This window comes from Mytilus galloprovincialis, chromosome 7 (genome assembly GCF_965363235.1).
Source record: "Mytilus galloprovincialis chromosome 7, xbMytGall1.hap1.1, whole genome shotgun sequence".
In the NCBI taxonomy this organism is placed as follows: domain Eukaryota; kingdom Metazoa; phylum Mollusca; class Bivalvia; order Mytilida; family Mytilidae; genus Mytilus; species Mytilus galloprovincialis.
The window spans coordinates 53945031-53959837 of NC_134844.1; the positions used below are offsets into that span (position 1 = coordinate 53945031).

The 14807-nt window shown below is 32.4% G+C and overlaps 1 protein-coding gene across 1 annotated transcript in view; it reads left to right on the forward strand.

Annotated features, from left to right (window-relative positions):
- Positions 1-14807, forward strand: part of LOC143083286 (U1 small nuclear ribonucleoprotein 70 kDa-like) — a 72164-nt gene that overhangs the window by 25072 nt on the left and 32285 nt on the right. The window contains exon 5 of the mRNA XM_076259558.1: positions 10697-10759. Coding sequence (XP_076115673.1) covers positions 10697-10759 — 63 coding nt within the window. The remainder of the gene's footprint in view (positions 1-10696; positions 10760-14807) is intronic.

The window sequence follows — 14807 nt, forward strand, 5'->3', positions numbered from 1 at the left end:
AAGATTCCAGAGGGACAGTCAAACGCATAGATAAAAAAATAAACTGACCAAGCTATTTCTAAAAAGAAAATGACAAATTATAGTACACAAGACAAATTTTTATTGCAAAATTATGTTTCTGCTACTACCATTTTTCCATTATACCATTATTTGATAGAATATTATAAATTCATTATTTAATATCAGATGTTGGAAACATAATTAGTATTTCAATATGTTTCTAAGGTGGATATCGGGTCCATTTTTGCAGGAAAAAAATGGATTTATTTGAATAAAATAAGAAATATGTGGATTATACTGTAGACAACTCAGTACAATTGCCTCTATCAGACATAATGACATCCCAGGTCTAATAAAATATAGACTTATTTGTAACAGATCGTTGTATTCATTGTTAGTTAGATAAGCCTTAGTCTTATATATCACCATTCCGGTATATATATACTTAATTTTTTAAGCTGACCATGACATGTAGGGATAATTATAGTGGATATACTGTCGATTCACTTATTTTCGTTGGTATTCAATTTTTCGTGGATTAAGGAAAACTTGCAATGTTTTGTGGATATTTAATTTCTAGGTTTTGCCGAAGTTTGCATACAAGCCTTCAGGAAATTTGTCATTTGTTGAACATTAAATTTTGTGGTTCACCCTTACCATTGAAATCCATGAAAAATTGGCATCCAACAAATAATAATTAATCCACAATAGATTGTTAGGTATATAACAAAGATATTTGGCTCGGTTCATCTGATGCTGAATCCACAGTAGATTGTTAGGTATATAACAAAGATATTTGGCTCGGTTCATCTGATGCTGAATCCACAGTAAATTGTTAGGTATATAACAAAGATATTTGGCTCGGTTTATCTGATGCTGAATCCACAGTAGATTGTTAGGTATATAACAAAGATATTTGGCTCGGTTCATCTGATGCTGAATCCACAGTAGATTGTTAGGTATATAACAAAGATATTTGGCTCAGTTCATCTGATGCTGAATCCACAGTAGATTGTTAGGTATATAACAAAGATATTTGGCTCGGTTCATCTAATGTGGAATCCAATACAACAGTTAGATTGGAGTTTTTCTGACCTGCTACAGGAGTTATGAATAGTTATGTAACAAATAATTGTCTCTAGGAAACCTCTTCTTTAAAAATTATATTGAACACTGGCTATCATAGGCAAAACAATTTTGTTTAAATAGCAAAATTGTTCTTCATTACACTGACTGACTTTCCTACAACAAGAAGATTTCTTCTTTTATCTTTTTCATAATGAAATTATCACTAGTGAAAAGATAAGATAATTTGGTTTTATCTTTTAAATTTATTAAGAAGTGATAGCTGGCTACAAGATTTGTTTGAACCTTTCCAGGATTGAGCTAATTTTAAGTCAATGGAGATGTAGAATTATCGTCAGTTCTTCACTTATCTTAAAACATACTTGTACCTTCTGTTGTAGAATAAGCTAAATTACAAATCTTCCGGCAAATAAAGCATATATTATTGCTTGCTGTCGTTGTTTATCCTAATTGATTGATTATTACAAATGGTGGTCGATTAAAAACTATGCAATTCCTCAAGTTGTGATATGAAATATAATTGATATAATGAACTCCAAATAACCTGGACTTGAGTTGGGACTCATGTTCATTCTGTGCTCAGGGTCAAGAATTATAAATCTCATCTTTTTATGCCCCTGCCTTAGTGGATGGGGCATTAAGTTATACCCTTGTTTGTTACATCCCAAATTGGTTTCCAATCTCTAACTTTAGTTTGCCTCAACCAAATGTTAAGAAACCTATAAACAAAGCTTATTACCACAAACTCAGACTAAGTACAATTAAGGTAGCTTCACTTTTACAGTTCTTGAGTTGTGTCCTTTATAACTTTATATGCAAGTGGGGGCATCATCTGTTCCTCATTTTTAGCTCACCTGGCCCAAAGGGCCAAGTGAGCTTTTCCCATCACTTGGCGTCCGTCGTCCTTAACTTTTACAAAAATCTTCTCCTTTGAAACTATTGGGCCAAATTAATCCAAACTTGGCCACAATCATCTTTGGGGTATTTAGTTTAAAAAATGTGTCCGGTGACCCGGCCATCAAATCAAGATGGCCGCCATGGCTAAAAATAGAACATAGGGGTAAAATGCAGTTTTTGGCTTATAACTCAAAAACCAAAGCATTTAGAGCAAATCTGACATGGGGTAAAATTGTTAATCAGGTCAAGATCTATTTGCCCTGAGATTTTTAGATGAAACGGACAACCTGTTGTTGGGTTGCTACCCCTGAATTGGTAATTTTTAGGAAATTTTGCTGTTTTTGGTTATTATCTTAAATATTATTATAGATAGAGATAAACTGTAAACAGCAATATTGTTCAGCAAAGTAAGATTTACAAATAAGTCAACTTGACCGAAATGGTCAGTTGACCCCTTTAGGAGTTATTGCCCTTTATAGTCAATTTTTAACCATTTTTCGTAAATCTTAATTATCTTTTACAAAAATCTTCTCCTCTGAAACTACTCGGCCAAATTAATCCAAACTTAGCCACAATCATCTTTGGGGTATCTAGTTTAAAAAATGTGTCCGGTGACCCGGCCATCAAATCAAGATGACCGCCACTGCTAAAAATAGACCATAGGGGTAAAATGTAGTTTTTGGCTTATAACTCAAAAACCAAAGCATTAAGAGCAAATCTGACATTTGATTAAAATTGTTTATCAGGTAAAGATCTCTCTGCCCTTAAATTTTCAGATGAATTGGACAACCCTATGTTGGGTTGCTGCCCCTGAATCGGTTATTTTAAGGAAATTTTGGTGTCTTTGGTTATTATCTTGAATATTATCATAGATAGAGATAAACTGTAAACAGCATTAATGTTCAGCAAAGTAACATTTACAAATAAGTCAACATGACCGAAATGGTCAATTGACCTCTAAGGAGTTATTGTCCTTTATAGTCAATTTTTTTAAATTTTCATAAAATTTGTAAATTTTTATTAACATTTTCCACTGAAAATACTGGGCCAAGTTCATTATAGATAGAGATAATTGTAAGCAGCAAGACTGTTTAGTAAAGTAAGATGTACAAACACATCACCATCACCAAAACACAATTTGGTCATGAATCCATCTGCTTCTTTTGTTTAATATTCACATAGACCAAGGTGAGCGACACAGGCTCTTTAGAGCCTCTAGTTATTTGAGTTTTGATGTTTTAACGCCACTTTTAAGCACCGCATTAAGGCTATTTCTTGGCGACCAGTTTTGATAAATAGGACAAAGCAAAAATGATTTACCTAAATGAATTTGTCATTCTCTGGCGTACCTCATTATGGGTGATTGATGTCACCAAGTCCAGAAGAATGAAATTTAATGATGATGATGGATAAAAAGCCTGAGCAAAATTAGATCGCAAAATATGATTTTCAAAGATACATCTACTTTCATTACCCCAGGGAAAGAATTATGACAATTCGATTTACCGAACTATTTTGGGCCATTAGCACAATTAGGTTTGATATAATTTTATTTTCGTGTGTAGACTTCATCAAACTATAGAATAATTGGAGCTAGTCAAGTAAATACCAATCCTCTCCAAGCATTTAAAAATCCAATGAATTTTAAATCTGAATCAGAAATAGGTTGGTCTGAAATTTACTCAACAACTGCATACACTGAATTTTCTGTCAATAGTATTTCTTTGTTGTTCTGTCATTATTTTTAATAGTATTTCTTTGTTGATAATATGCATGTTCAAAATAGTCCCCCCCCCCCCCCCCCCCCCCCAAAAAAAAAAACAACAAACTATTACCATGTTATACTATCAACAGGTTCATTTTGAAAGACCAGGGACCCTGTTTAAGTAACTGTAACAATGACTGTAGGTTTTATAAGGGGTTGCTCGTCTCTGATTGAAATGTTAAATATAACCGTAAGATGTTTCAGAGTTCTGAATTTTTTTTACCTCAGTGGTCCTTAAGGGAAATATGCATTGTTACACAAATAATGTATTTCTAATGCAAAATACTGAAAATGTGTTGTCCTTTGCAAATTTTGGTGGTCAAAACCTTTCAGGACCACCACTTTTAGAAAACTCAGAATTGTTTTGCTGTTCTATGGAATACTACAATTTTACTATTAGAAAACTTATGATCTTGTCACATCTTTGACTTCTCTTTAGTAATGAAGGCTAATGTCGTTGACATACCAGGCCCTTTGTAGTTGTTGAAATCCTAGACATTGATATAAGAGAGAACTGTGACAAAGACAAACGTCAGGTCAACATTTTCATTATTCTCTCAATTAATAATACAAGCATTTTCTTTGACTTTTAGTCAGAAGTATCGAATCCCTAGTCTTGTAACATTATTGAAGCAGATGAAAAATTTCATTAAGTATGGTTTCATTTAACACTATTTCCTCAGGAGAAATATTTAGATGATTGTATGAATAAGTAACAGCAGAAGGTTTTGATGTTGAAATCTTGTAAATATTCATTATTTTCTCTTGTTATATATAATTCATATTCTTAAGGTTTTTGAGCTAGAAGCTGCAGTAGCAGCGTGCTTTGATTTTCTTTTTACGAAGAGAAATGGAATTTATTCTTTTGTTTTAGTGTTTGTCGCAGACTTGTTTTATTGCTGTGTTCCATAAATTTTTATTTTGATACTATATTGTATATTGTATACTATCAGTAATGCTCTGTTTTGTATCGATTTGTATTTTGCTAAATTTTAATTTGTCGTTGTATTACATTGATTGCATCTATTAAATAGAATTAAATGCATGAAAAGAGCAAGAGATAAAAAAATTTAAAGCTTCAATTGACTTCCTGTTTGAAGGAATTTCACTTTCAGCATTATTATGTTTAATTGAAGCTAGACCGGGAAAGTGATGCTTAGTTGCGCCAAGCCTAAGGACTTGGCATTAGGAGTAGGAACGTACAGAAATCAGGTTGGCAATAATCATAAACTCCCATTCATTTTAGTTTTAGTAGTGATTTTCCTTCAAATTTCATGATTTAGTACTAAGTTAGTTTAATTAAAGCTAGAAAGGAAAAGTGCGACTTAGTTGTGCCAAGCACTTGGTATTGGGCTAAGAGCACAAACCAGGTTGGCCAACATCATAAACTCCTATTCATTGTAGTAATTTCCCTTCAAGTTTCATGATTCAGATTTCACAATTTTGTATTGGTCAACAATGGTCAAGGATAATGGCATCATTATTTTCTGAATTCACAGTATTTAAAACTGCAATATAAACATTTCATATAGATTAGACCGTTGGTTTTCCCGTTTGAATGGTTTTACACTAGTATTTTTGGGGCCTTTTATAGCTTGTTGTTGGGTGTGAGCCAATGCTCCGTGTTGAAGGCCGTACATTGACCTATAATGGTTTACTTTTTTAAATTGATATTTGGATGGAGAGTTGTCTCTTTGGCACTCACACCACATCTTCCTATATCTATTTCAGTCCATGATTTGACTAATAAAATTACAGCAAAAAATGAATGTTTCAATAGTAACTTATTTTACAGTAAATCATTGTTTGTTTTGAAAACTGTATTAATCATTGATGAGGTTGTTTAACAGCAAAGATTGCTACAAGATTGCAGCTAACAAAGTCATGATTTAAACAATATGAGAGGTTTATAGAACCAGACTGAATTCAAGTATCTATAGACTGTTTCTTGCATTGTGTTTATACAGGGCAACTGTTCTCTATTAGATTGTGTTTATAACATTGCCCAGACCAGCTGTTAAGTGTACAAAATGTATACAATGAGGTAAATATACAATCTGACTAATCTTCGATGAAAAATCAAATGTTTCATCAGCCGTAAAAAAAACATGGAATTAGGAGAGGATAAATTGTATGAGATCCTTGGTACAAGTTGTAATGATGGTTTCATGACTGGAAGAACTAAATTAAATGCTCTAATGAAATAAGAAGAAGAAGTGATCTCTGTACATGAGACAGTCATAGATACATGGGATAAACAATCTTGAGGAGGTATCTTCAATTAAAAATAGGAATATGATTGCCAATGAAACAACTCTCCACAACAGACCAAATAACATAGAAATTAACAACTATAGGTCACTGTGACTGTATGGCCTTTAACAATGAGTAAAGCCCATACTGCATTGTCTGCTATAAAAGGCCCCTGGTGGTCTGCATACATGCACAGTATGATAAAACCGCATAAAGTCAAATGTGAAAACTATTTAAATAAGGCCAAGATTTGTTTAAGGGAATTCAAACAATGAGGGTTAACTGTTGGAGCTCAATATTGTATATTAGATGTGTGTAGGCCATTCGCTTTAACCATGCATGTGTTCTTGGCCTCCTGTTTACATAAATAGATTCAGTCATGTGTGTAAAGTTCAGTCTACCTTGTCAATGACCCAATTTCTCCCATTAACGAAAAATTGTTGAGTAAACTCAATTCAATTTATATACTTTTCCAAAAGAAATTTGAAAAATATGGTAGCAAAAAACATACCCCTGTTCCTGTTGAAAAAGAAAACATCTCCACAACCATGTATCAACCTTAAATGTTAAATGTAAGTTTCCTATCCTTTTAATTGTCCGGTGTTAATTTCACTAATCGCTCAATAGAGGATTACAAATCTATTTCCATAGCAGTAAGTGGACCTGTCGATTGCTGCAGTTCGCCATTGACGACTTTTTTGTGAATCTATGTCATCTTTCTTGTCACATATTGCTAGTATCCAATCTTAAATAAGAATCTGTTTCTATTCTATTTCTTGTAGTTGGCACAGATTTTTAAAAATCCAATCCGTATAGAAAATTATGAAATTGATATTTTTGTCATCTATTTCCAATGAAGTGAATTTCACAATTGATTGAAGGCATAATCTCTTTCTCAATACGACATATGTGATTATGTTGTGAGAGTTTATAATAGCGATTAAAACAGTAACCTAATCATCTTATTAACCCTATAGGTCTGATTTTTCACTCTCGGTACTTCTTGTATTCTCCATAAAAAGAATCACCTATTACAAAGCTTTTTATATTTAATTGTTAACCTATTGAATTGTGTAAAAAAAAAAAATAACTCCATATAAACGGTCAGATTCAGATAATTTCTGTATAACTCATCAATAATCAATTTCTGTTAAATGTTTACCAAAGGGTATCAAACCTGCGATACAAGGTATATTTGTTTAGGTTGAGTCGTGCGCTGAACACGCATGGAGGTTTACACGTATTCAATTGTTTATTCCTTTCAGAATGTAACTTCGCAGCAATTTATACTGACAAATGGTAATACTCATCATGTGACACAGAATTGTCAATTTACTGCACTTATTTAGTCGAATTACTCCTTCTGTGTGTGGTTTGAAGATTAAAATTCCGTAAGATTTATAGCCCTCATTGATTCCGTTAATCCATCAGAAAGCATTGTTTTGAGGGCATCTAGATCATGAATAATGAAGTTGCATTTAATTTTTGACAATACAACTTGTCAATAATTTTAAATTTGATTTTTCCACTTTTTATCTCACTTCCACATAATGTTTTGCTGCCGTTATATATTTTAGCATCAAATAGTGTCTTTTTTAATTGCTTGAGATTTTTTGTCACATTTTATTTCTGTTTCTTAAGATCTATATCTAATAGTTTCGAGAAAAAAAATCCTTGGATTAAAAGGTGATGATTCTAGTCTTATATCATCATCGTAAAATACTATTCCAACGTGATTCAAATCCCTGGATTATTTGTTCCTTGAATTTCAAAGCAATTGCTATCTTTGTATCATTGCCATCAGGGATCTATGAATTGGTCTTTTTCTAAGGTTTTGTTGTTCTTTGAGTCACATTTTTCACTGTTATCGAAATTTTCACTAGTCCACAGAAATTTTTTGAAGTACACACTAAGGGAGCAGGTTTATAGTTACCAATTTGTTTTATATGTTTACTGGCATATGTTAATTTTCACTTCTATAATCTTGTTAATTTGTGAGGGTGGTCATGGGAACTGTTTCACTTCTAATTAGTTCCGCTAAATTAATCGACTTGGACAAATGACCAATGTAAACAATTGTAATTATTGATTAATCAGTCCATAATTCTATGATCAGACAATCTGTTCTTATATTGTAATTATAGAGCAGTTACAGAAATAATAACATTAGTGTAATTGACAACAAGGTATCAGTTTACTGGTGTGGAGATCAAAGAGGAGTAGGAAATATAACCATATCCTGAAAGTCTATAGGGGGAATGGGGCAACAGAAACAAATACTAAAATATTAATGGCTTTTATTGTTTTATAGTGGACAAACAAAAGCATTAAGATTGATTTTGACTAGGAAAATATTGGGTTAATTGTCAAGGTAGAATATAATAATTAAATTGGTGAAAACGTTTGCTGCCTCGTGTATTAGTTGATTATTTTGTTTTAATAGTAAACATTGTAAAGTGATTTTTCTTTAAAAAGTACGTTTGTACTTGTTTGATCAACAAGATTTATGGTTAAAAAAAAACCAATCTTACTACTTAATACTTATAGACAAACATATTTTACTTCTTAATTATAGATTTAAACAAGTATTTTGAAGAGGGTACATATGTATTGGTACATGTCACATCCTGCAGCTAATGCGAATTACCTCCCATTTTAGATCCCCATATGTATGTATACTGGTACCATATATAACTGATATTGGTGCATGTTACTCAGGTACCAGATATAGCGGCAGTAGCGAATCAAGGGGATCCTGTTTTTGGACGATCTCCCTTTTAAAAATGCTTTGATCAGCCCCTGAACTGGTACCTGAATATGAGTGCATTGTCACTGATACCAGATATAAGTGATGTTTGTGCATGTCACTGGTACCATTTATAATTGACAGTTGCGCATATAGTAACAATGCATGGAGACAATATTCAATATTATGGATGCTATATTCATTCCATGTTTAAATGTCAGCAACATTTCTGGAGAATTTTTTGAAACCTACAGAGACTTGTTTTGATGGAGTAGATATCTGTAATATATCTAATGTGAAAATAAATTCCTTTGGGTTGGTATAATGTAGCTAATATACAGTTTATTTAGATGTATTGGTGCAGAAATATACTTTATTGAAACATTAGTTGAAGCTATTTGTTGGGGAAAAAAGTGATATAAATGCAAATGTTGAAACAAATTGAGTTCATATGAATTTAAATAGTAAACAGTATTTTTGAATCTATAGTAGATTCAAGATACGAGAGTATTTTGATTGAGAGGAATTTATATGCTTACTAAAAGACATATAATGAAGGGGTTACTGCACTTGTTTGATTACAAAAAGAAATATTCCAGTGAGGCTCCACAGTCCTGATGTACCGTAAATTCAGAAATTATTGCGTGCATTTATTATTGCAATTTTTTAGAAATAGATTTATTACATGTATTATGTGATTTAAGGAAGGCAGATATATGAATCAGATATCAAAATGCGAGTTCATATTATTGCGAAACTCACCCATAATGCATTTATAAAAACCTCGCAATGATTTCTGAATTTACAGTATTCATATGATTTTTCTATTGAATACATAACTAAGCTGATATAAAGCTATGCCAGCATGACTCTTTCAGCAGACGTCACCTAATGACATGCTAATCTTCAATAATCCTTTTCCACAGTTAAGAATTTAGGTTCTACCATAAATGAAAAAAATATTGAACCATTTCAACAGTTGTTATTGGAAACAATGGTAATTCTATAAAAAAAAAAAAAAATGCGAATGATCTTTGTTGTTTGAATAGTCTCGTTTAAAGCTTATCCTAGACGAGACAATTATATGACAAGAGGGATTAGGTTTCTTCTATTGTTTTGAGTATGTTGAAGTATGTCATGTACAATCCTGTATTGTTATTAAGAAAGTAAAATTGATACATTTTAGTCATCTATATCGGGGAAATTTCATATAAAAATGAATAGAAAATGTTCAAGTCTTTCATGTTTTCCAGTTAAATATGGCATCTTGCTAGGTGCTAGAATCCATTGCAATTTGTCTTCAGTTTCAGCTTTTGCTCTCTGTTGAAGGTCACACTGAGCTTTAATTTGAAATAAATGTTAGCTGCAGTGATAGAACTGGTCTTTAATTGCATTTGGTTCTGTCATGTGATTTTATTGATGTTTAAAAGAAATTGGAGGTTCACAAGGTTGACAGTACACAGTGTACTATCTGGCCTGAGGCAAGAAAAAGACCACTTCTGATTATTAGGAATAATAACTCTATTTGTCTGTGCTGAATTATATCTTGTAGTCTGTTGGCGGTCAAGTTTCAAGTCATTTCAACAACCTGCATAAAGCATATGATTCAGATTTCTCAATTAAAGTCATTACAGTAAACCATGAGATAATGTAATGTAAGAGTTGCCTGATGAATTAAATTAGGCAGTCCATGACATAATGTAATGTAAGAGTTGCCTGATGAATTAAATTAGGCAGTCTATTAGATAATGTAATGTAAGAGTTGCCTGATGAATTAAATTAGGCAGTCCATGACATAATGTAATGTAAGAGTTGCCTGATGAATTGAATTAGGCAGTCTATTAGATGATAGATAACTAAAGCTACTCTAGTATAGATAACCTTAAAATTTCAGAACACATTTTGTACAATCCACATGAAATTACTAAACTTGTTTTTGTATTTTTTAGAATTTTGACACCAGTGAATCTAAATTAAGAAGAGAATTTGAAGTGTATGGACCTGTTAGAAAGGTAAGAACAATTGCTTATGTTATTTTTCTATCTTTCTTTCTCCATATTTTCTGTATACTGGTAGATAAGGCAATGTGTTATAAAATTGAGAATGGAAATGGGGAATGGGGAATGTGTCAAAGAGCTTTACTTAAGAGCATAAAACTACCAAAGTCCACCAATGGGTCCTCAACACAGTGAGAAAATCCTGCACCTGTAAGCGTTCCTCAGCTAGCCCCTAAACAAAAAAGTAAACAAGTTCATAGATAATGGAGGTCAAACTAAATGATTGATTGCCAACCAGATATTTATTATCCACAACAGACCAATATCAGCAACTATAGGTCATCCTTCAACTATGAGCATTACACTATACCTTATAAAAAGCTAGGAAAGTCCTATGGAAAAAAAATAGATGGCCTGATTTTACATCCTTTGCTAGTTTGCCTTTTTCTTTTTTCCAAATTATTACTTCTTTTGTACTTAGAAATGTCCTGTTGGGCCACCTACATTGCCTATAGTTGTTATAATGCAAGTGCAACACTTTTGATAGAATTTTTATTTTGATGAGAGATATAAATCATGTTTCATAACTTTGAGATGGTACATGCAACAGTATGCAATTCTCAGGACAACTGAACTAGCCATTGTAAATAATGTCTCAAATTAGTGCTATATTGTCTTGAAGATTTACCAATATCAGATTCTATTTTATCTAAGTATAAATCATTCCAATCACTTCTCGTGGGAGTCCTTATTGTAACATATCCATACAATTTGATCTGGGAAGTCAGGATTCAAGCTGCTCTATGTTTACCATACATTAAGAATAAATAGCAGATATTTCTTGCAATGATAACTTTGAATAATACCTGGAGGAAGCTTATGACAGTGCAAATTAAATTTGTGGAGATTCATTGTAAAAGTGTCTGGGTCCCTGCTGGAAGCAATTGATTTCTGGTCTGATATAGGATTGTTATGGTAAAGAACTATATGATATAGTAAAACCAGTCTAAACTGGATATTTCATGCCTTCTGATTTTGTTTGCATAAGACAGATGTTTTGTTTACCTGGGTAAAATACTTATAGATATTCCTTATAATTGTGTCTTGATGCTTAGATTTCCATCAAGTTTAAGGTTTGCACAGGGTAGATTCATAACAGGTTTCAAAATTTATTATATATGATGATTGCTGTTATTGATCAAGGTTGTTTGAGTATCCAGATGTCAATATTTTGGTCTCTTGACAAAATTTGTTTACGCCTTAATGAATCTTTTATAAAATTTGGGTTGATAATGCCTCAGTGGAATGAAAAAAAAAGTTCTAATGACTTAAAGATTACAAGGTCAAAGGTCATGGTTACAAATGCATTTGACACAAAGAAATTGTGGCAACATTTGGTTTTATAAGGATATCGTTTGAACAAAATATGATAACTATCAATCATGGTTTGGTTTGTAATGTCATAAGAGAAGGAAGAAGACAGACCCCTATGGATTTTTGAATTGTAAGGTCAAAGGTGAAGGTCACAGCAGTTATTGATAGATTGATTTTGGAACAATGATATACCTTGTATTTATTAAACCATATGTCCACCTTTCATGCATAATTTATGAATTCAAACAAATTCCTGTAAACAAGCAGTAAATATTTGTAGTAAACACAACATCCCTTTTGAGTTACATTTGAAATTTGGCAGTAAACAGATCTGTGTTTGCTATAGAAGATTGATCCCTATGTTGATCTTTTAAACTATGTATCAATAAACATGACTTACATCTGTCAGACAAGATCACATCAGTGCTAATCAATTTATTATTTAACCTATCCAGTTGCATACCAAAATATCTATATTGTATGAGCAGATGGGGTTTTTTGAACATGAATGTCATTTTGTGTATTGTATATCCATGGTATTATAGGTTGAATCCATATTTGACTTACTATGTATGGCATTTCAAATGTTTAAAAAATAATGACATCTGTTACAGATTGCTGAAGTTTCAACAAAAAAATTCTGAAATTGTCTGTTTTTCTTAATAATATCATCAACTTGTTCAACTTGTTTTGGTCAGACAACTAAAATGTACTAATTTTTGTCTCGCCTTGACGAAGTCAAAAAGCGAGACATAGGTATGCTGTTTCCGGCAGCGGGAAAGGTGTCAACAATGTATTAGTTTGTGATTAGGTCTAGTTTATGGTAAACCACAAGTGGCAGGTCAATCATATTTGGTATGCAGTTGTATAAGCATTGGCACATCCATTGCCATGGAGATTATTTGGCCTGTCACCTCAGTCATGGTCTATTGACTTTGAAACTTTTGCAGCAATTTGCTTATTTTAAATGTACTAGTTTGTGATTAGGTCAGTTTATGGGGAACCACAAGTGGTAGGTCAATGATATTTAGTATGCAGTTGTATAAGCATTGGCATATCTCATTTCTGTGGAGATCATTTGGCCCCGCCCCCTAAGTCATGGTCCATTGACTTTGAAAATTTTTCCTAGTTATCATGTATTAGTTTGTTATTTGGTCAGTTGAAGGGGAACCATTAGTGGTAGGCCAATGTTAATTGGTATTCAGTTGTATAAGCTTTGGCACATCTCATTTCCATGGAGAATATTTGGCCTCATTTCTCAGTCACAGTCTAATGACTTTGAAACTTATCTTAGTTTACATGTATTAGTTTGTGATTAGATCAGTTTAAGATCAACTTCTAATTTAAGTCAATATTATTTGGTATGCAAAATTGTTGGCATTTGCAAGTATTGTTTCCATGGAGATTATATAGCCCCACCCCCTCTTCTTGGTTCATTGACTTCGAAACTTTTACATAGTTTACAAGTTAATGTTTGTATTTAGGTTTGAGAACGACTTATAAGTCCATGGTATTTGGTATGCAGTTGTATTAGCATTGGCACATCCCATTTACATGGAGATTGTTTAGCATGTAACTCAGTCATGGGTCATTGACTTTGAATATTTGCATAACTTGTGTAAGATGTTAACGTATTGCTATTTTGATTTCAACATTTGCATAATCAAAATTACCAAAAGGCGAGACATATCTCTGTGAAAACAGTTTATTGATCTAAAATTACTTAAAAAAAATAATATGAAATAAAAATGAAAGAAATGTGAGAAGAGACGGCATGAGCAACAGAACAACATCTAAAACCAAAAGATTTCCTCTTGACATTGTCCATACAGTCTTCAACGACAGGTGGTTATAGTTTATGTTATTGACGCTCCAACGTGTTCCCTAAATCTATAATTTATAAGTTAGAAATAAATAAAGCAGATTCCATAAAAGATCTGCTACTGACAACAAATTTAAAAGAAAAAGCATTCAGATATAAGACTACAACTGGCAAGGTATGTTCTATGTGTACAGTATGTGGTTCAATAGTCAACATGCAGTGTAATAAGGGCAATTGGCCCTGTGGTCAAGTGTAAATGATCTTCAGCCCTTGACTATAAAGCAATGTAACTGTTATACTCGTAAGATAATATCAAACGTCATAACTTCAATGTATGACGTATATGCTATGATGATTTTGGCGGAGAAAGTCAAAAGTCTGTGATGCATTACTATGGTAAAAATGGAATTAGTAACATAAATATACAAGGCATACTCTTTTCATTATTGTTGGAATTCGGGTGAGGGGCCTCGCTAAGGGTTTTCTGAGTTCATGTATCAGTAAATTCTCTGGTTCAATTGAACCAATGTTAATAAAGCATTTCTGTATTCTTAACATTTAAAGACAGAATTTTTATAAGAGGAAAATTAAAGAAAACTTTTGTATGTTTATTTTATTTTTGAAAAGCAAATTCAAAAATCCAATGGTAGTCACAAAAAGTCCTGTATGATCCTGCATACATTACGGCCAAAATTAGAAATAGAGAGACATGTATACATGCAAAGCATAAGATCAATAAAACAAGTGGCAGATTTTTACAAGTATGCAGTAATTTATTTTTAGTTCCTTTAGCCTTTCCATGTGATTTACTTTGTTACATTATAGATCATAAGCAGATGTCATAAGTCAGTCTGAGAGAAGTCTTAA